Source organism: Oncorhynchus kisutch, linkage group LG27, assembly GCF_002021735.2.
Source record: "Oncorhynchus kisutch isolate 150728-3 linkage group LG27, Okis_V2, whole genome shotgun sequence".
Classification (NCBI taxonomy): domain Eukaryota; kingdom Metazoa; phylum Chordata; class Actinopteri; order Salmoniformes; family Salmonidae; genus Oncorhynchus; species Oncorhynchus kisutch.
Window position 1 is genome coordinate 22914855 of NC_034200.2, and position 23588 is coordinate 22938442.

At 43.0% G+C, this 23588-nt stretch overlaps 1 protein-coding gene across 2 annotated transcripts in view; it reads right to left on the reverse strand.

The window, feature by feature from the left end:
* Window positions 1-5768: 5768 nt before the first annotated feature.
* The window catches only part of eif2b3 (eukaryotic translation initiation factor 2B, subunit 3 gamma), a 75452-nt gene continuing 57632 nt past the window's right edge, over window positions 5769-23588 (reverse strand). The window contains exons 7-12 of one of the 2 annotated variants that reach the window (XM_020463039.2): window positions 21459-21592; window positions 21128-21318; window positions 20770-20832; window positions 19126-19274; window positions 10607-10710; window positions 5769-5990 (exon numbers count right to left, since the gene is read on the reverse strand). In XM_020463039.2, the coding sequence (XP_020318628.1) occupies window positions 5938-5990; window positions 10607-10710; window positions 19126-19274; window positions 20770-20832; window positions 21128-21318; window positions 21459-21592 (694 nt within the window). In that variant the 3' untranslated portion in view covers window positions 5769-5937. The remainder of the gene's footprint in view (window positions 5991-10606; window positions 10711-19125; window positions 19275-20769; window positions 20833-21127; window positions 21319-21458; window positions 21593-23588) is intronic. The other variant, XM_020463040.2, reaches the window with a different exon arrangement.

Below are 23588 nucleotides of genomic sequence, written 5' to 3' on the forward strand. Positions count from 1 at the left end.
GTGTGTGGTGTTGGTCTTCAACATTGACAGCTGCAGGTTCTACTTGCCCCGGTGTAGGGCATTTCACTTCTAATGGGGTTTGAGCAGGACCCTCCTACTATTGCCAGGTAGTTTGTTGTTTCCTCTCTGTCACAGCCTACTGTCAAGTACTTCATTCTGACTTTGTTTACCTGAGTCTGAAGGCAATATAGTTTATTATAGAGTGAATGTATGACATGTATACACCAGGATGGTGTAGGCCTGCACAAAAGCAATATAACATATAGATTATTTGTGCTCTATTGAATAAATAAATGCAGTCAGGAGTGAAAAAAAAATCCATGCACTTGTCTTGAACCACTTTATTACAGAAAGTTAAATGACAACAAATGATTATGGTTGTGGCATACGTAACAATCAAGATGGGACAACAAACTGCTGATAAGTTAAATAAACTTGCTACTTGCACTTTGGATGTGTAACAACAGCAATAGTTGCCACTTTATGGAACCATTAAGGGTATTTCCTCCCAGCTCTATAATCCTTTCATCCTGTACATTGTTCAAAAACTGTGAAGAGAATGACTTCACATTTAAATAGATTAGCACACACCTACATGACTGAGACATACTCTCTTTTAGTCTACGCATCATTTGGCCAATTTATAAAAAACATTTGTTGGTGGATAACATGTAGCTTTCAACCCAGGCCTTCAAGATGACCATTGGACTGCCAATTGGATTTAGACTGACTTTAAAGAAGAAAAAGAAAGAAGTGTGATACTTGAGAAGCATACATGTATAATTGCAACTATATCAGTATACATACACAACGTTACATACTGTAGGGGATTTTTGATTTAATTCAATGCAAACCTCAGACTCCAGGTCTAGCCTACATACTGTGTGTGAGCGTGGACAGAGATGAGTGGGAAAGGATATTCATATCATGGTGGCATGCCGGGGTGGTACTAGAGATCATCTAGTTACTCAATTTGTTCAATTGGATGAGGGGAAAAGGCAACTGGAAATTGGAGCTAATATGGAATGTGAGGAATTGCCCTGTGTGGTAGGGGGCCCCTTGAAGCCTAACAAACTGAGGGAGGTCTGGTCCGAGGTCTAGAGGCCTTGGATAAATAAACCCCAGAGATGACCATGCGCTGTCCAGATATCTGCCATCACACGGCCTCCCCAACATAAACCACTCCCTCTCGGGCCCTGGCCTGCCTGCCTAGCCCCGGTTCTGTATGTGCAATTGCAAAGTACGGAACCACTCTCGCACTCAAGCATCACACGATCTGTGCTGCAGTTGACCGCGTGATTAGTTATTGTAAACCTAGGCGTGCTTGCATTTCTTTCTCATATGGACCAGTGGAGAAGGGCACACATTCTACTAGGTTAGAGTTCACATGAACTGACAGGGCCAAATCATTTGCAGTTTATGTTAGCACCTAGAAAGTGGGATACAATTTAGTTTCTTGGGGGTTTAGTTGTTATTTGTGAAATAGTACATGCAGAGAAGTTCAAGTTTTAAATGCTAAAAAGGCTGGTCTTCTGGACACAGCTTAAGCATATTCCTGGACTAAAAAGCATGTTCAATGGGTATTCTCCCTTGAAATAGGTTTTTAGTCGAGGACTAGTCTTAGGGACTGCACACGCCGCACCGAATGTTGATCTGTCGTTCATCTGCAATTCTTTCGCCTTTTGTTCGGCCCGGTGTGTTTAAGGGACCACCCGCCCGTAGGCATCTGACTGCTGACATTTTCGTCCAGTTTTCACTCGGTTGGCAAATTATGCCAGCAAATTAAGTCTGGAGCGGCACTCTGTTCAGAGGTGCTAAGTACTCTCAGCTGGCAAACTCTACTGGTGTCCATGCCTTTAATATGTGTCCAGGAAACCAACCCATAAGGGTAGAACTTGGCATATCGGCAATTTTTGTACATCATATGAAAGTCAACAAAATAAGTTACTTTAGTTTTGTAGATACATTAATTTCCATTTTCTTAACAACCGTGCAACTACTTGTAACTTCATATGGCTGATAGGCTACATATAACTTCATTGCTATTATGTGTGAATACAGCATTCTGGTAACCAGAACAATTACAATGTTCAACATGGTATAAGGTATTCTTTTTCAGCAGGGACCACATTTTTCTGCCAACATTTCTGGGGACCCGATTTTTCCCCAAAGAATTTCTCACTCCACCCCTCCAAAATCTAATGACACCTTAAAATCAGTACATTTAGACTTTTACTTGAACAAATATCCTTCAATTAATTGCATTTTCATCTCTTATCAAAATGAAAAGAAACCAAAAAATACATTTACTCAATAAAATTGAATTTTCTAATTAACTTTCCCAAAAACATGGAATATAGTCCCATACAATAATCAGTACTCTTGATTTGTTCCAAAAATAATTGGTGACCCCACTGCAGTTCCCCCCCAAACCCACTAGGGGTCGCGACCCCGACTTTGAATACCACTGATTTAAGTTAAATTTATTTTACGTTTTTGCAACAGATCAATTCCATAAAGAGTGCACTAATTCCACCACCAACCCACATTTGTCCACTTTTAAACAATATTTGTCCAAACAGAACCCATTACAATCACTATTAACTAAATGAATTTCAGGTTTGAATAAATCAATAACCAAAACATATCACAATCATGTATTTGAATCAACAAGTGCCAAACCGTAATGATAACAGTGCAAGAGTATTACAAGTAATAACAGTAGTATATTTACACAGTAATAAGCACGCAGCACAAATATGTGTACAATCCATGGAGGGACCTATTTACTCTTAAGTCATCCTCTATTCTTAGGTACTGTTAACTTCTATCATTTACTCTTAAGTCATCTTTTGACTGCTGGTGTTTGAAGCAACAAAAAGACACAGCGAACCAAACCAATATTCATTGAGCGCATGTTTAATGAATGTTTACGAAGGGCTTTCTTAAGTATTGGTAAGCCAAAAGGTGCATTGTAGCAGAATGACGTGTACATGTAAGCATTGAAGGGATGTCTTTAAAAGAAGAGACCTGCCACACAGCCAGAGATACGATTCATTATGATAATGTATTTCTTTGTCATGTAATGAATGGTTTGGTTCCCTTAAAGAGGTATTGTCAGACTTTGGCAGGTGGCAACGATAGCAGAATCAAACTTTGTTTATGGGTCTCTCATCAACTTATCATTTATTTATCTACCTATTATGTACCTATATTGTGAGGTGGGTTGGGGTTGAATTGAGAGAAAGCGAGGAGAACAGACTACAAATAAAATGCATTGACATGTGTAGTCAGGGCTCTGACATCATTGCATCATGATCCATTGAAACGTAATATGAAATTATGCACTGCTCTGGTCTTTGGAAGTTTAAAACTACAAACTGGTACACATAAGCAAAGAGTATGTATCATAGATCATCTGACAGGAACAGTTAAATCACCCAGAAGAGCTTTGCGTCCATAAAAGAAAACATATCACACAGGGGAATGCATTTAATCTGGCAACACTAAATAAAAATAGCCGGTTGCCAGACTGTCTGACAGACTCAATTAAATACATTAACTGGTGACAAAACCTGTGCACATGGCCCAACATGGCTTTGTCTGGTCTGCTGACTGTGGTGCAGATAATTTATCATACCTCTAACCTGCTGCACAGCTTGTTTAGCTAGCTTTCTGTTTAGCTACTGCGATATATCGGAGTTGGTGTGCCTCACGTTCCTATAGGTTATTATACTATACATGGACCCCCCCCCCCCCACGCACCCTTTGTTAAAGTAGCATAAGCAAGTGTTATTTCTGTTGAGCTGCTTAAAAAGACACTGTGTGTGTGTGCTTCTGTGCGTTGAGGTGGGCGTGAGGGTTGAACGGAGGCATGGGGGACGCAGCAGTGTCTCAAAAGGTAGGGCTGCAAAAAAGGGAGGAAATTAGTTTGTGCCTCAAGAACAGAGAAGACAAATTGAGGAAGTGTTCTGTTAATGTGTAGAGGTCAGCAACAGACATGCTGGTTTTTGCCACTTGGGTGGCCTAGCCAGTCTCTCATCCTCCAACATGCTCAGCCCTCCAGCCCCAAAACCACCCACCCCAAAAGTCCCAAACTCCACCCCACCACACTCCTCCTTTGGAGCAGAGCTTCTCTTCCCTTTCCCCCTAGATGTCATTTGGTCAGTTTGACCAGCACCCATTTGGCCTGGAAGCCAGGGCAGGGTACTCCTCCACAAGAACTGATGTCAACCAGCTCTCTCGCCTGGTATGAGTCCCAAATGGCACCCTAATCCCTATACGGATTTGATTTATTTACTGCACTACTAAAATGGGGAATATGGTGCCATTTGGGACACAGACTCTTGGACCAGCTCCTGGACAGTATTTATATTACTGTCTACATGTCGTCTCCATTGGCTTCACAAGGACCACTGCACTTACACTACTTCCTGCAACTGCCAAAGGCACATTACACCACTGCCTGCCTGTTAACATTAGTATCTTTATTTGGATTAGAGCCTGCCAACGTTCACGGCTAGCCATGCAGCTGAGCTGACACAGAGGTACGGAGGTGTGGACAGAGGAAATCAACAATCATAAAAAAATAGCAGTGGTACATCTAGAAGACATTAAACATTCAATTTCTTTTCATCACTTTGAAAAAGTTCCCAAACTCTGTTGAGTGACCACTCTAATTAATTTCATCCTTTATAGTCTGTCCATGGTGGTGGGACATGTTTTATCAGAGTAACAAATAGCCCTATGGAGACTAACCCAGAGACGAGAGCTGATATATGATCTGTTGGATGACATCTGATCCCGAGCCCTGGAAAACACAAGCATCTGCCACATTCGGACCAGAGAGGTGGGGACTGACACTGAACATAGAGCTGGTTAACTCCTAACCTAACTAACACAGACACAAGGACTTGGGAGTTGGCTGCTGTATAAATATACAAACCTGGCTTTAAAAAAACAACCCATGCCAGATCTCATAAATTGGACTTGATGCTCTCAGGTCAGAGGCTGCAGAAAGGGTTAAAGCAGGAAGAAGAATGAAAATAACATTATCTTTAATTTATGTTACCATTTATCTGTGTATGCAAGTCTTTAAATGGCCACAAAAAAGGAGTCCTTCGAAGATTATTTTTACAATAACTTTTGTATCGGGACTTGAATCTACTGTCTGTATAAAGAGAATAAAAAAGCAAAAGTGAGTTGAAAGTTTAGTTATTCTAGCATCACTAACCACAAAAACAAAAGAGAAAAGACAGACAACATAATTACTCTGCCAATGACGATAAATTACTTTATTGGTCACGGACACAATATGAAGCAGGCCACTGTAAATCACACGACAGACGGAGCATCTTCCTGGAGATCTGTCGTCGTTTGTGACTAAGGAACTTCAGACCTGTAATTTAAGAAATGCGCTGGCGAAAGAATGCAATAAATCTTTGACAGCAAAGAAAAAAAGTCAAGAGACCAACTCCTACATTTCTATCAGTTTGTGAACGTGGGAGGGATTAAGTGTTACTTGATGAGATCTCACTGGGTGGTCCAGACCACCATTTTTGTGTACAAATAAACTTAACCCCCAATGTGCTGCTCTGGTCCTCTGCTGCACCACACGGCATAGACACAGACTACCAGGCTGTATAGTCGTGTGAAGAAATTATGTATAGACGACAACACACGGACCAAACAAACACTTAACAAAGCTTTATAGAATCACCCAGAAATAACAGACAAGACTCACACAAAGAACACCACTGAAACTGATCCTTGGGATAAATAAAATTGCTTTTATTTGGACACAATGTAAAAAAAGACAATGGAGATGGTGGGGTGATGTGTGGAACTGCCTGGTGGTCAGTTAGTTTGCCTCACTGCTCTGGTCTGTTGGATCGGTCAATAAGGCGTTGTTCCCATCGGTCAGTCTTCCCCCCTTGTCTAGATCTCCATCAGCTGGTCAGTTCCAACGATCACCTCGTTAGTCCTTTCAGCTACAGGTGAGAAGAAACCTCTCACAATTAGACATTTGAGTTAGAAGATTATGAACCTTTGTTCTTCTGTGGAACCTAGTATTTGAGATGGACTGTATAATTAAACAGGCTGAAGATCCCTAGACCTATAGCGAGTGGTTAATTGGGTTTGTAAAACAACAGTGTTCGATAAACTGAAGTCAAGTCTTTGAAGTACTTTTCAAGCAGAAATTAAGTCACAAGGCAGTTAATATGCTCAACTCAGACAAAAAGTATGCAGTGCATTGCAAAAGTATTCAGACATTTCGGATGTCTTCACATTTCGTGTTACAAAGTGGGATTAAAATGAATGTAATTGTAATTTCTTTTGTCAACAATCTACACAAAATACTCTGTCAAACGTTAGGGGTCACTTAGAAATGTACATGTTAAAAAAGAAGAAAAGAAAAGCAGATTCTTTTGTCCATTAAAATAACATCAAATGGATCAGAAATACACTGCAGACATTGTTAATGTTGTAAATGACTATTGTAGCTGGAAACGGCAGATTTTTTTTATGGAATATCTAAATAGGCGCACAGAGGCCCATTATCAGCAACCATCACTCCTGTGTTCCAATGGCACGTTGTGTTAGCTAATCCAAAATGATAATTTTAAAAGGCTAATTGATCATTAGAAAACCATTTTGCAATTATGTTAGCACAGCTGAAAAATGTGTTGATTAAAGAAGCAATAAAACTGGCCTTCTTTAGATTAGTTGAGTATCTGGAGCATCAGCATTTGTGGGTTCGATTACAGGCTCAAAAAGGCCAGAAACAAAGACTTTCTTTTGAAACTTCTCAGTCTATTCTTGTTCTGAGAAATTAAGGCTATTCCATGCAAGAAATTGCCAAAAAACTAAAGATCTCATACAACGCTGTGTACTACTTCCTTCGCAGAAAAGCGCAAATTGCCTCTAACCAGAATAGAAAAAGGAGTGAGAGGCCACAGTGCACAACTGAGCAAGAGGACAAGTACATTAGTGTCTAGTTTGAGAAACAGACGCCTCACAAGTCTTCAACTGGCAGCTTCATTAAATAGTACCCGCAAAACACCAGTCTCAACGCCAATAGTGAAGAGGCAACTCCGGGATGCTGGCCTTCGAGTTCCTCTGTCCAGTGTCTGTGTAATTTTGCTCATCTTAATCTTTTCTTTTTATTTGCCAGTCTGAGATGTTTTTTTTCTCTTTGCAACTCTGCCTAGAAGGCCAGCATCCCAGTGTTGACCTCTTCACTGTTGAGATTGTCCATATACCACAAACCCCTGAGGAAGCTTATTGCTATTATAAACTGGTTACCAATGTAATTGGAGCAGTAAAAATACATGTTTTGTCATAGCCATTGTATATCAGACCGTATACTATGGCTATCAGCCAATCAACATTCAGTGCTAGAACCACCCAGTTTATAATGGTGCTTTTAGAACAGCTATCTTTTCCAATGGCTGTGATGGGAGAAAACTGAGAATGGATCAACAACATTGTAGTGAGTCAACGCTAATGACCTAAATGACAGAGTGAAAAGAAGAAGAAAAATGTACAGAATTTACAAAAATATGTATCTTGTATGCAACCAGCAAAGGAAGACACTTCGCTGGTTGCGTAACACTGTTTGTTTGGTGAAAATCCAACACGGCACTGAGTAAATGCCTCCTTTTCAAGAATGGTGGTGGCTGCATCATGGTATGGGTATGCGTGACATCGGCAAATACTTTTTCAGGATAAAAAGAAACGGGATGGAGCTAAGCTCATGCAACATCCTAGAGGAAAACCTGCTTCAGTTTGCTTTACTCCAGAGACTAGGAGAGGAATTCACCATTCAGCAGACCAATAACCTAACAAGGCCAAATCTACACAAGTTGCTTACCAAGAAGAAAGTGAATGTTTCTGAGTGGCCAAGTTACAGTTTTGACTTAAACCTGCTTGAAAATCTGTTAAGACTTGCTGTCTAGCCATGATCCCCAACATCTTGACAGAGCTTGAAGAATTGTTAAGAATAAAATGGGCAAATATTGCACAATCCAGGTGTGTAAAGCTTTTATAGAATTACCCAAGAAGATCCACAGCTTCAAAATCGATGCCAAAGGTGTTTCTAACATGTATTGACTCAGGGAACTGAATACTTATGTAACGACATTTTAGTCATTTAATTTCTCTTGAAAATAATATGATTTTTCTTCCACTTTGACAGAGTATTTTGTGTAGATTGTTGAACAAAACAAAAAGCTAAATTATTCCATTTTAATCCCACGTTGTAACACAGTAAAGGGAATAAATCCAAGGGTTCTGAATACTTTTACAAGGCATTGTATATTTTCACAATGTGCCAAATCATACACATTTCTAGGATTGACACTTTCCCTCTCAATGACAGATGGATCAGGATTTCAGGAGAAAAACAAGGTGAACGCAGATGATTCTTTCCCTCACATAAGGGCGATGCCTAACAGCCTATTGAGACAAACCTGAGGAGAGCCTGCTATCCATCCAGAGCAAAAAAGCTAATCCAAACTAAACCGGGGAAAGTGATTCATGATCCATATAAATACATTTTAGTGTGAAGGAATCCGAACAAAGGATCTGTTTTTGCATTCAGAGTTAGGAGGAAAGAGAAACAGAGTATGAAACCCCAGGAGAGCAGTGTATTTGTGAGGGAGAGGAGGAGAGGAGGAAGAGCATATCTGTCTCCCTGAACTGAAGCATGGAGAACAGTCTTCTTCCTTTATGAAGCAGCAGCAACACCTGCAGAGTCCCCACCGCCACCTGACTGCTTGTGCAGTCAGAAGACTTCTTGTGCAGTCAGAAGACTTCTGTCTGTCTGTCTGTCGCTGCCTGACAGGGTGGTCTCTCTCTCTCCACAGACACTTCCATCTAACTGCTTTATGAGTGGAGGCATAATGCTTTTACCAGTCATACTCCTCATTTATCCTCTGACGAGAGAGGCAACCCACCTGATATGGATGGTGTTCAGAAGCAAACTGAGCCCGTGAGGAGCAACTATTTCAGGGGATTTATATATAAAGCAACTGCTCTTTGTTTCATATGGATATCATTTCTGTAAAAGAGAACCGACTGTTCACAGTATGCATGTAATATGTATGTATACACAGTGGGCCAATAGCTTGGGGTGATAGAAGGCAAAGCTGTATGTCTGATGGATAGCCATGAATAGGACCACCCTGTGAAGCCAGATTGAAAGGGAAAATAAATACCTTTTACTTCAAAACTAAGTGTTAGTATATCAATCCGAGACAGTCACTATAGTAGAGAAGGCTGTATCTAAGCACTATCCAACCTTACGGCGAAGGCAAAGTTCAGGTTTAACATTAATTTGGCCTTAATTATCCATATCACGTCAGAAAAAAAGAACAGTACTTTTTATATCATTAAGACTAAACTCTTCAAAATGAAGGGGAACTTGGCACTTTGATATGATGAGTCAAAGTGCTTTTGACTTCAGAACTTAAAAGAGAACCGTTGTTGGCATCCTCCGGGCTATTTCGAGACTTTATGGCAGTTATTATAAGTGATGCTTTTATAATGATAGGTTATATTAACCTCTGCTCTGTGGCACTCTGTTAGCCTTTTTTCAGGGGCTATCTTTGAATTGTGCTCTCTTGCTGTGCTGTGCTTTAAGCTTATAGGAGTTAGGTGGTGTTGGTGGCGAGGGAGGGGGATTGGGGTGGATGCTGGGCTGGGGGGCTGAGTGTATGGGAAGTACAAGGATCTAGCTTGTAATTTGGGATTTCTGGGAGCCGTTCCATAAGCCAGTGCTTTCCAGGTTATGGCAGGCTAATCAGGTCCAGTCGCACTCCGATAACCATAACGGGCTGGGAATTTGGATGGGCAGGGTGGAAGGGGGTCGGTTGGGAGGGAGGTAAATGTTGCAGTATTTGGTGCAGGGGGCCATGGTGTAGCAACACCCTGTTGTTCAGTCAATTAGGCTGAGCAGGCCTTGGACATCTTAGGGGCGCCCCTGACAGTGTCATTGATGGAGAGGTTAGAGACCAGGCCAGGACCACCCGGAATACAACAGCCACCAGACACCCTTCCCCCCACCCCCACAATCCCCAAAACACACACAAACATACAAACACACAGGAACACACACACAACCCCCCAGCTTGATCAAGGACTATGGACAAGGGGATTAAGAATATTCCAAAAATAGGGTTAGGTTTAAATGCGCTTTAAGAAGGAGAATAAAACACATGGCACACGCAGGCGCGCGCCACACACACATTCACCCAGTCACATAAACATTGACCCACACAAGTTCACACCCAATAATCCCAATTTCTACTTTTGGAACATTCCTCCTGGATACAATACTACATGACTTGTAGCATGTGTCATTTCTGCCCGCTGAGGGACGCAAAATTCAGGTACCTTTCTCAAACTCCCATTTTTTTCCAGAAATCCCAGTGGAAAGTTTCCTGGATTTCCTACTTATTCTCTCCTGATTTGGGGAATCTACCAAACAGGATTTCTGGAAAACCTGGGAAATTTTGGGGCACCGGAATCTACTGCTGCTAGTTAGAGTAGAGCGGAGTGGGACTGTGTGTGATAGCAAGGTGAGGTGAGGCAGTAGTATGCTCACCATCTGGCTCTATGCGCTGGGCACTCCCCACCAAGCAGTATTTGATGTCTGCACCTCGGCCAATCACAGCATTACTGCAGATCACACTTCCCTGGATGTTACACCTGTAGAACAAACACAGAGCAGTATCAACTGTCAGTCCCCCTTAAGAACTAGTACATTATCACACTGTGCAGCTTGTAGGTATCTGTGAAGACATTGCAGCAGAGTTGATTTCTGGCCAGTGGACACTGAAATAACACAGTCAAAATCCTGGTTTTATGTACTGTTTAAACATCTACTCCAATTTCAAGGAGGCCGTTTTCTGGATGAACAGTAACATTGTCCCGTTGTCTGTGGCTGCTTTAAACTGCACAGGCTCTCTCTCACGCACACACACACATTTTCCAGGGATCACTTTGGCACTATAAAAACTGTATAACTTTATTTGCCCAGTTTGATGTTTACTTGACATGCCTGGGCCAGGCCAGGTTTTTTTTCAGAGTGGAAGAAGAACATATTTACAATGAACACTTCTCTTTCATGTCTTCAGCTAATTGCCCAGCTGAGGGAGGTCCTTGTCCTTTCCTGCCTCTGACCCCCCTTAAAAGGAAACATGATCCCTCAGAGTTTTCAGCTGTCTTGTTTAATTTTCCTAAAGAGACTGGATTAGCATCAGTGTTTCCCCTGTATTCATTCATTGTTGCCTCCACACCAGTTATTTTATTCATGGAAAAATGCACTCAGTTTAAACTTAAAATGACTAAAACTAGACAAAGTATGCAGAAAAGATAATTGACATATATTTTTTATTATTATCTTCCAGAAGTAAAACAAAATGCTAGACAGTGTGAAAATAGAAAATGATTTAGATTAAATTAATATTTTGGTCATGGCTGGATTACTGATGGGGCAGGCAGGGCACATGCCCAGGGGGCCTGAATGGGTTTCCCATTGGTTTAGTTAGAATGGTTGAGCATAAGAACATAGAATTAGCCATGGCAAAATGCATAGAATTGCAGGAAATTAGTTCACACGGCACAATTTCCTCTCAGCTCCAAGGAAAAATGTATCGAACTGCAGGAAACCATTTAAGCCGCACAAACGAGCTGACCACAGCCATTACCACACCGCCCACCGCCCACCACCTAAAACCCTATTGATCCAGAAACACCTGAACAACCCGGCCCCAAATCCCCCACAACAGTTACCAGCGCTGCTAAAAGAAAACCTAGAGGAAAGACTGAGCATGCATTTTGAAGAACAACACCTGCCTCTACCTCATGTGGGCAAATTATACACCAACATTTAAAATACAACAATGCCATTGTCAGGGCTCCCGAGTGGCGCAGCGGTCTATGGCACTGCATCTCAGTGCAAGAGGCGTCACTACAGTCCCTGGTTCAAATGATTATATATATTTTATTTCACCAGATAGGCCAGTTGAGAACAAGTTCTCAATTACAACTGCGACCTGGCCAAGATAAAGCAAAGCAGTGCGACAAAAAACAAGAGTTACAAGTGGGATAAACAAAAGTACAGTCAATAACAATAGAAAAATCTATTTACAGTGTGTGCAAATGGAGAAAAGTAGTAAGGCAATAAATAGGCCATAGTAGCAAAGTAATGACAATTTAGAAAATTAACACTGGAGTGATAGATGTGCAGGTGATGATGTGCAAAAGAGCAAAAAATGTAAATAAAAACAATATGGGGATTAGGTAGGTAGTTGGATGTGTTATTTACAGATGGGCTGTGTACAGCTGTAGCGATCGGTGAGCTGCTCAGATAGCTGATGCTTATAGTTAGCAAGGGAGATATAAGTCTCCAACTTCAGCGATTATTGAAATTTGTTCCAGTCATTGGCAGCAGAGAACTGGAAGGAAAGGTGGCCAAAGGAAGTGTTGGCTTTGGGGATGACCAGTGAGATATACCTGCTGGAGCGTGTGCTACGAGTGGGTATTGTTATGGTGACCAGTGAGCTGAGATAAGGCGAAGCTTTACCTAGCAAAGACTTATAGATGACCTGGAGCAAGTGGGTCTGGCGACAAATATGTAGCAAGGGCCAGCCGACGAGAGCATACAGGTCGCAGTGGTGGGTGATATATGGGGCTTTGATGACAAAACGGATGGCACTGTGATAGACTGTATCCAGTTTGCTGAGTAGAGTGTTGGAGAGTGTTGGCGAAGTCAAGGATCGGTAGTATGGTCAGTTTTATGAGGGTATGTTTGACAGTGTGAGTGAAGGAGGCTTTGTTGCGAAATAGGAAGCCGATTCTAGATTTAATTTTGGATTGGAGATGCTTAACATAAGTCTGGAAGGAGACTTTACAGTCTAGCCAGACACCTAGGTATTTGTAGTTGTCCACATATTCTAAGCCAGAACCGTCCAGAGTAGTGATGCTTGTCGGGCACGCGGGTGCGGGCAGCGATTGTTTGAAATGCATTTAGTTTTACTAGCGTTTAAGAGCAGTTGGAGGCCACGGAAGGAGTGTTGTTTGTGCATTAAAGCTTGTTTGGAGGTTTGTTAACAGTGTCCTAAGTAGGGCCAGACGTATACAGAATAGTTTTGTCTGCATAGAGGTGGATCAAGGAATCACCCGCAGCAAGAGCGACATCATTGATACATACAGAGAAAAGAGTCGGCCCGAGAATTGAACCCTGTGGTACCCCCATAGAGACTGCCAGAGATCTGGACAACAGACCCTCCGATTTGACACACTGAACTCTGTCTGAGAAGTAGTTGGTGAACCAGGTGAGGCAGTCATTTGAAAAACCATGGCTGTTGAGTCTGCCGATAAGAATACAGTGATTGACAGAGTCGAAAGCCTTTGCCAGGTCGATGAATATGGCTGCACAGTACTGTCTTTTATCGATGGCAGTTATGATATTGTTTAGTATTTTGAGCGTGGCTGAGGTGACTAGCTTGGAAACCGGATTGCACAGCGGAGAAGGTACGGTGTGATTTGAAATGGTCAGTGATCTGTTTGTTAACTTGGCTTTTGAAGACTTTGGAAAGGCAGGGCAGGATGGATATAGGTCTGTTACAGTTTGGGTCTAGTGTCACCCCCTTTGAAGAGGGGGATGACTGCGGCAGCTTTCCACTCTTTAGGAATCTCAGACGATACGAAAGCGAGGTTGAACAGACTAGTAATAAGGGTTGCAACAATGGCGGCGGATAATTTTAGAAAGAGAGGGTCCAGATTGTCTAGCTCAGCTGATTTGTACAGGTCCAGGTTTTGCAGTTCTTTCAGAACATCTGCTATCTGGATTTGGGTGAAGGAGAATCTGGGGAGGCTTGGGCAAGTAGCTGCGGGGGGTGTGGAGCTGTTGGTCGGGGCTGGGGTAGCCAGGTGGAAAGCATGGCCAGCCATGGAGAAATGCTTATTGAAATTCTCGATTATCGTGGATTTATCGGTGGTGACAGTATTTCCTAGCCTCAGTGCAGTGGGCAGCTGGGAGGAGGTGCTCTTATTCTACATGGACTTTACAGTGTCCCAGAACCTTTTGGAGCTAGAGCTGCAGGATGCAAATTTCTGTTTGAAAAAGCTAGCCTTTGCTTTCCTAACTGACTGTGTGTATTGGTTCCTGACTTCCCTGAACAGTTGCATATCGCGGGGACTATTCGATGCTAATGCAGTATGCCACAGGATGTTTTTGTGCTGGTCAAAGGGCAGTCAGGTCTGGAGTGAACCAAGGGCTATATCTGTTCTTAGTTCTACATTTTTTGAAAGGGGTATGCTTATTTAAGATGGTGAGGAAAGTCCTTTTAAAGAACAACCAGGCATCCTCTACTGAAGGGATGAGGTCAATATCCTTCCAGGACACCCGGGCCAGGTCGATTAGAAAGGCCTGTTCGCAGAAGTGTTTTAGGGAGCGTTTGATAGTGATGAGGGGTGGTCGTTTGACCGGGGACCCATAACGGATGCAGGCAATGAGGCAGTGATCGCTGAGATCCTGATTGAAAACAGCAGAGGTGTATTTGGATATTAGGATGGCTGGGGTGTTAAGCATATCCCAGTTTAGGTCACCTAGCAGAACAAACTCTGAAGATAGATAGGTGGCAATCAATTCACCTATGGTGTCCAGGGCACAGCTGGGAGGTTAGGGGGGGGGATCTATAACAGGAAGGCAACAGTGAGAGACTTAATTCTGGAGAGAATCATTTTTTAAATTAAAAGCTCAAACTATTTGGGCATACACATGGAAAGTATGATAGCACTTTGCAGGTTCTCTCTGCAGTAGATTGCAACTCCTCCCCCTTTGGCAGTTCCATCTTGACGGAAAAAGTTGTAGTTGGGGATGGAAATCTCAGAATTTTTGGTGGCATTCCTAAGCCAGGATTCAGACACGGCAAGGACATCAGGGTTGGCGGAGTGTGCTAAAGCAGTGAGCAAAACAAACTTAGGGAGGAGGCTTCTGATGTTGACATGCATGAAACTAAGGCTTTTACGGTTACAGAAGTCAACAAATGAGAGCGCCTGGGGACACACAGGGCCTGGGTTAACCTCTACATCACCCGAGGAACAGAGGAGGAGGATGCGGGTACGGCTAAAGGCTATCAAAACTGGTTGTCTAGTGCGTTGGGGACGGACAGACAATAAAAGGAGCAGATTTCTGGGCATAATGTACAGACAGGGGTATGGTAGGGTGCGGGTAAACCTAGGCATTGAGTGACGATGAGAGAGGTTGCACCTCTAGAGGCACTAGTTATGCTAGGTGAGGTCACCGCATGTGTGGGAGGTGGGACAAAATAGGTATCTGAGGCATGTTGAGTGGGGCTAGAGGTTCCGCAGTAAAATAAAACAATGATAACTACCCTAAACAACAGTATACAAGGCACATTGACATTAGAGAGAGGCATAAAGCAATCACAGGTGTTGATTGGGAGAGCTAGCGAAGACAACAACGGGTAGGACAACAACAGCTAATTAGCTAAGACAACAACAACAGGTAAAATGGCAATGAATGGGCAGAGTGTCAGTTAACTACACACAGGGCCCGAGTTCGAGGCTGGGGCCGACAGATAAACAAAATAAACAAAATGGAGTACCGTGATGAATGAAAACAGCTCAGCAGGCATCAGCTATGTAGCCAGGTGATCATAGGGTCCAGTGAACAGCAATAGATGAAACAGGGAAGCCGTTAGGTAGTCGTTACTGCGCTAGCAAGCGGGAGACACGGCGTACATAAAGATAGCAGGCCGGGGCTAGCAGAAGCATCTTCACCGACGTCTGGCAAAGGCCGGTTGAGGACACAACGGGCGGAATTACATCGGCAAACCAGTCGTGATGGATCGGCGGGGCTCCGTTTCGACAAAGGGTCCAGGCCAATTGGCAAAAGAGGTATTGTAGCTGAAGTAGTTAAGTTTGCTAGCCGGGAGATGCTCCTGGCTTGAGGCCAACTTGTGCTAGCTTCGGGACAAGGGCGTTAGCCACTATAGTCACTCAGTAGCAGCTAGCTAGCTGCGATGATGTGATGCAAAGGTCCAGAGCTTACGGCAGGAATCCGGTGATGTTGTGGCTTCTAGTCGTGTTAGTGAAGAGTCCGGGAGGCATCATCTGTGTAGCCGAGTGATCATAGGGTCCACTGGCTCAAGGCTAGCTTCAGGGATGGGCCACTCAGAAAGCAGCTCGCTAGTTGCGATGATCTGAAGTAATGGTCCAGAGCTTACGGCAGGAATCTGGTGATGTAGTGGAGAAAAGCAGTCTGGTATGCTCAGGGTTGATATCGTGCTGTGCAGACTGGCGGGTATTATCCAGGCTAAAAGCTTCTGGTGTCTGAGCTAAAGGTAAAGGCCGCTAGCAGTGCCTAACAATGACTAAATAGCTTGTAGCTATTTAGCTGGTTAGCATCCGATGGCTAGCTTCTGATGGAGGTTCTAGCTATAGATTCTAAAAATAGCAGATCTGTATCACATTGGTTGAGGCGGGTTGCCGGAAGGTAAGTTTAATTTAAAAATGAAAAAAAGTGATTGAAATATTTACTAAAAAAGACGGAAAAAAACTAAATCCAGGCTGAATCACATTCGGTCGTGATTAGCAGTCCCATATGGCAGCGTCGTCCGGGTTTGGCCGTCATTGTAAATAAGAATTGGTTCTTAACTGGCTTATATAGTGAAATAAAAGGTAAAAACATTTTTAAAAACATTAAAAAACAACAGGATGTAATTCGATATCGTCAGGTTTGTGTTGTTGAGGACATGCAGTAATGAAACAGACAGTTCATCAAAGTTGAGACCGAGCACACCCCCATGTCGAAATAAACCCCCATGTTGTAATCATTATTAGCACTGAGCTCAGTCTAAACAATGGATTTCAGACAGTAGGTTGGTTTGGGGTCTAGGTTGGCAGTGGAGTAGAAATTCTCTATGGTAAGAAGTCAATGATCTTTCAAATTCTCAGCCCAATCTTCATTTACTGTTAATTTACTCATTATTAAAATTCCAAATTGTTTCTTCATACCTTTGATTGTGTAGTTTAAGTTTAATCAATAAAAAGAGGAAATCAATAAACCTCAATTCAGGATTTAATCATCTTCCCATATGTAACTGTCACAGTGAAACTCCAGACCCTGGGTGGCAGGCAGAGGCATGCTACATCTCAGTACCAGCAGTTAGAAAGACTCTGAGGCAGTGTGTTGGGTTAGGGTTAGTCAGGAGGGCTGGGGGAACCAACAGATTGAGCTCTGTGGGGCGGGCTGAGGAGCAACATGCATGAGCCTCTGACACGCTAGGCCCTGCATCCACTCACACAGGCAGGTTTGTATTGGCTGCTGTTGCACAGAGGGCATTCTATTCAGGTGGTGGTGGTGTTAGGGTTGGAGGGTGAGGGGGGTGAGGAGGGAGGGAACCCGGCTGGGGGGTGGATGGCAATTGGAGATTACAAGGATTGGAGTTTTAAACAGAGAGACCACCAAAGAAGCCCAACTGAAACACCACTAATTACTGACACTATGCTCCTCCTTGCTGTGAGCCCCCCCCACCTTAACCACCCACCTCTTCCTGCTGGCCTCCCTCGACCCCCCAAATATCCTTAGCTTTGTAAACAAGCCCTCCTACATGCAAACAAAGGGACCAAAAATGCAAGTGCCTTCTTTAACATGCCAGGGATTTACTAATCCCCTCTTACATTTTTTTTATGTTGTGAAAGAATTGCCATGTCTTTCTTTTTCTGCAGTAACTGGGACATGAGGGTACCTACACTGGCTCTGGCCTCCCTGTCTTTAAGAGGGACTGTGCTAAAGCCTAACTCTGCCAGTTAAAGCTCTTCCCCAGGATTTGAGGATCTGTGAATTTAAAATAACAGACTCCTTTTCTACTTCTCAGTGGTCGCTCTCCTGCGATTCATGTCATGCTTGCAGTTTTAAATCACCAGCCCGGACATCCTTTCAACCGACCAGCACGAGTGAAAATACTTTAATTAAAAATGTCTCCCAATGCTAGACTGAAAACCCCCCAATTGATAGTAGATGTACTTTCCAGAGTCAGCAATCCACCCACAATAAATAGTTGAAAATGAAACTTTCAAGGTAGAAAACAAGTGTGATTTTGGTGCAAATATGTTCACAAGTCTATCAACTCACTGTGCAACAACTTGTGAGTTATATGGATGAAGTGAAATCCGTTGTTGCTGAGAATCCAGACGTTTAACCATGTATATTCATCACCTATGTGTTTTTGTATTACATTGTAAGCATGCTCTGGTTCACTGCACACCAATGGACATTGTCAACATAGAGTTCTCCATTTTACCCACATATCACATAAAACAAGCCTCAGTCAGTCCCCTCGCGCTGCAGCCATCTCCCTCCCTCCCTGTTCCCCTTTGTCCTCTCTCTCCCTCTACAGTGGCCTCTGAAACCTACTTGTCCTCTCTCTCCCTCTACACTGGCCTCTGAAACCTACTTGTTCCCCTCTCTCCCTCTACACTGACCTCTGAAACCTACTTGTTCCTCTCTCTCTCTACACTGGCCTCTGAAACCTACTTGTTCCCCTTGGTCCTCTCTCTCCCTCTACACTGGCCTCTGAAACCTACTTGTTCCCCTTGGTCCGCTCTCTCCCTCTACACTGACCTCTGAAACCTACTTGTTCCCCTTGGTCCTCTCTCCCCCTCTACACTGACCTCTGAAACCTACTTGTTCCTCTCTCCCTCTACACTGACCTCTGAAACCTACTTGTTCCCCTTGGTCCTCTCTCTCCCTCTACACTGGCCTCTGAAACCTACTTGTTCCCCTTGGTCCTCTCTCTCCCTCTACACTGGCCTCTGAAACCTACTTGTTCCCCTTGGTCCTCTCTCTCCCTCTACACTGACCTCTGAAACCTACTTGACCCCCTAATGTGGTTCAACACTATACTAGGCTTAATTGGGGAAGGGAGTTGACTGCCCAGCCTTTATCAAATGGAAATATCATTGTTTCTTCCACTACTTTCTCTCCACCACAAAGTATCATCTGTGACTTTCTGGTAAAATGACTGTCCTTGGGTCTAAGGGCTCAGTGGTAGAAATGGTCCAAATCTGTATACAGTAGACTCTACTCACCCCTCCTCGATGGTGACTCCATGCATGATGATGGAGTTGGTTACTTTGACCTTCTCCCTGACAGTGGTGGACACTCCGATCGTCGATCTCTTGATGGATGTCTTGTCTGAGATCTGACAGGAAGCTCCTATTATGCTGTCTGCACCAATCTAACAGACAATAGGCAGACGTGGTAGAATGTTGTCAGTAAAAAGATAATAAGCAGAAAAAGACCACGGCAGAATTGACATTTCGCTCTGATCCCTTCACACACTTTGCTATATTAGTGAGTCAAATTCCAGTGTAAAAATGTTTACTCTTTATATTTCTGTTAATGAGCGAAAAGAGAGAAGAAGATTATATTTTAGAACTCAAATGTGTACGACAGTTGGGAAAGCAGTTTGAACATAAAGATAATGGAGAGGCAACCTACAAATGTAGGACCTTAATTTGAGCCAGTTTGCTATAGCAGGAGAATAATCCTGCAGCAACAGGAAATGTGAATTATTATGTGGATTATAATTAATAGAATTTTTTTTTGTAGGTTGATACATTTTTCGTAAGGGAAAATCAAATCTGTAATTTCAGACTTGGAAATTATAAACTTCAGAAGCCTTTTTAAACCTCAAATACACTGCAAGTTAAACATTTCCTGCATTGCAGGAAAGTTCTCCTGCAACACAGTGATCAAATTAAGATCCTACATCTGTAAGGGCGATTTCACACATATTGTAGTTCGCCGCTATAGTTCGAATCAGAATTCAACTATTTTTTACATTGCATTTCATTCATTTGGTCCAGTTGGTTTCAGATTGCCAAATGACAAACAAACTAAAATGCCTAAACAACGCCTCGTGACTGATATTGATTACTGAATGGTTGGGCATGTGACAATAAACAAAGTGGTCAGGCAAGTCATTTGTTTATTGGGGAAAAATTTGCACGTTAAATTCATCTATGATTATGAAGAAGCATAACTTGTGTCCCAAACTTCATATTACTCTCCCTTTGGTCTTTCAACAACATGCGGAAGGAGGAAACAGCGCAATGGCCTCTCTAACTGCGACGTGGGTAGGCTATATTCAGCAGCGTATAGCCCCGTCTCCTCTAATCTGCATCGAATGCGCTCATATATGCTCCGCTATTCAGACTGTTTCAGATATATCAAGTTATGGTTGGCTACAGTTAAAGGCGTACATGGCCGTACAGCAGTGTTCTAGAATATACTTTCATAGTTTTCTAATTCTCAGCACGGCTCAAGCAATTAATCCAACCATTGCCACATTCAAATGATTAAGAGCCACGTACGCGGATCCACGTTGGTTGGACATTTTGGGGAGGTGCGAAGGTCGGGCTGTGCGTCCCCAGTGGGATATATCACAATGGGAAGCCGGACTATCGCGGATCCCAATCTGAATTGAGCTTTACTCATAAATCCTCTATGACACCTACAGCATCTTACCGCATAGACAACTAACAAGAATACCATGTGACTCACCAAAGCACACTCACTCTATTGTCACCCTCACTCACCAGAAACTCTCAATCCTGCGAATGACTCACTCTCAGACTCGGTCAGAAAATCCACATTGTACCAGACGTCTAAGAAAACCACCCATCTAGCTACTCTTAGTGTGTTCCCTGTTGGTCATAGTAGTTACTCACCAGACAGCGCTCAGAGACCACTGCTGATGGATGGACTGCAGGCTCGTCAAACAGCTTAGGGGCCTGGAACACAAGAGAGAAAATGGATGAGGATAAAGCAATACTGTCAGTCATGTTCAGGAATCATCCTTATTGAAATATATGAACATTTCTTTATTTGTGCCATCTAGCAGACGTTCTTATCCAGAGTGTGTACATTTTCACATATATATATATTTTTTTTCACACTGTTCCCCCGTGGGAATCAAACCCACAACTCTGGCGTTATGTTGGTCACAGAGCCTGCTATTAAACTAGAGTTTCTGTAAAAAAAACAAGAGCGTCACATTTTCTACACAGTGTCCCTTCACTCACTCACCAGGCGATTGGCTTCGATGTAGGCCGCTAGCGTGTTGACGCGGTAACATATTCCCTCGTCCATGATGTGCACGTAGCAGCGCAGGCGTCCTCCGTGGTAGGCATCGCTCATGTCCCCACGGTGGTCATTCCAACAGGACCTCTCCTGGGTTAGATGCAGCAGCTCCTCATCCCTGGACGAGATCTGGATCTCTACACACACATATTTCAGCAGACACACACAGGTGAATGTGTGTGTGTGCGTGTGTGTGCGCATGAACATGACGTGAGTTACAACCTAGCTATGGAAAGTCTTAAATGTTCAAGCATACTCTATTTGGAATGTTCATTACCTAAGTTTACATTGCTATCGTTTTTCTTTAGGTTCTGATGAGTTTCATCGATGACCTTCGGAGAGTTGGTGGATTTAGAGAACTGTTTGCGGACCAGATAGGGGACTAACTCTCCCCGAATCGAAGAGATTGATCTTTGAGAGAAAAACAAAACAAAATACAATAGTTACCGAATTGCTGAAATAGTACATTCACTGAAAGTAAAAGGTGCATTTTACCCTCATGATGTGTGTAACCTTTGACCCGCAAATCATTTGAAGAGTAATAACATAGAATTAGTAGAGCGGGCATAGAAATCTGACCATGGCAATTGACCTGAATGGGGAGGCACATTCTACACATTCTATTTCTATGAGCAATAATTGTCAGCGTAGGTTGAGGGAGATATTTCCTCATGGTCAATCCAAATGATAGAAGTAGGGAGAGGGGCGTGAGAAGGAGGACAATTCCTTTGAGTGTACATTGTTAAATGTCCATGTACTGAACACTCTCACAAGCTGAATGCCCAACTCTGCACATGAGGGTTTTATGCTAACCAGAAAACAAGAAACAACCATGATCATTTCATGGTGTACACGTTCAAGGGTTTCCTAACAGGTAAAAAAAAAAATAAGGCTGAATCAAGGTTTCAAACATCCAAGTACGCCCTGTAGGCAATTTTAATTTCTCCTCCTCCTCACTTCTTCACTACACTCCATGTCCCTCTCCATCTCTCCTCCTCACTCTCTTTTTAGTTTCTTTGAAGGGAGATTAGAATTTCCATCTGAATGCTGAGAACGAAACAACAGTTACTCTGTCCATTTTTCTCCGTGAGCGCTCCACAGCAGAGCAGCTTCAAAAGAGAGAAGAGCGAGAAAGAGGGAGAGAAAGAGAGGGGGAGAGAAAGAGAGGGGGAGAGGAAGAGTGAGAGAGGGAAAGAGAGAGAGGGAAAGAGAGAGAGGGAAAGAGGAAAAGGGGAGAATGTGAAAGAAAAGGGAGCTGAATTTAAAGTCAACCTACTTTGATGAGATAGAAAAATAAAAAGGGGGGTAGTGGTATTGGGGTCTCCTGAGTCTGGACGGCAGATTAGATGAAATTATATTCATATCAGGAGGACTGGTGAATAAATAGGGCTCCCGAGTGGCGCATCTCAGTGCTGTAGGTGTCACTACAGACCCTGGTTTGATTCCAGGCTGTATCACAACAGGCTGTGATTGAGAGTCCCATAGGGCAGCGCACAATTTGCCCAGCGTCGTCTGGGTTAGGATTTGGCTGGGGTAGGCGGTCAACTGACTTACCTAGTTAAATAAAAGGTTCAATTAAAATATGTCAAATCAATGGGAAGCAGCAGGAACAAGCAGCTGCGTTGCTGCATATTTATGGAAATCCCCAGGAGAAAATGTATATTTGAAGGGAAAGGGATAGAGCTAGTGAGTCAATGTACTCTCCAATTAATGCCACCTGTGCTTATTTTCAACACCACTTAAAGGAGCTGCTGGGTCTCCTCACAATACCAGTTTAACAAGCATAAAGGGATTGGGGGCCTAGACTGGGGGTGGGTGGAGGAGTAGAAGGGTGGAGCTTCTGCTTTTGGTCTTGCTGGTGGTGAGCGTGGTAGTGGTGGTGGTGGGCGGGGAATCCTGCCTAGGATGTATGGGCTGGAGAATGTGAGTAGATTCATGTAACACCATTAGAAATATAGGCTGCATCAATAGGACACACATTTATCAAAGTGAGATGCATTTCAACTAAGTGAGGAATCTAACAATGCATTGAATTGCTTGGCCTGGATTTGAATGATCAGGTGTATGTATATCTTTACAATTATGGATCATTTGATCTGGTGGTGGTGGCTACAGAGCTCCTATAAATTACATCTATATGTTATAAGCTTTAAGTAAATCTATGGTGGTGGCCCTATTATATATGGTAACCCAAACATTTAAAATGGGCAATAAACAACAGACTTTCTGATTGGTCCAAAGTGATTGCACTTGAAAAGAAGTAGTACAAGAAGTATGAGGAAGTGAGATGATCACCACAGTTGTGATTGAGGTGTACCTCTGACACTAATGCTCAAGGGGGGTAAAAGCCTAATAAACTGCTCAAGTGGCACATTGTAAAACAAATTAACACCTAACAAGAATACAT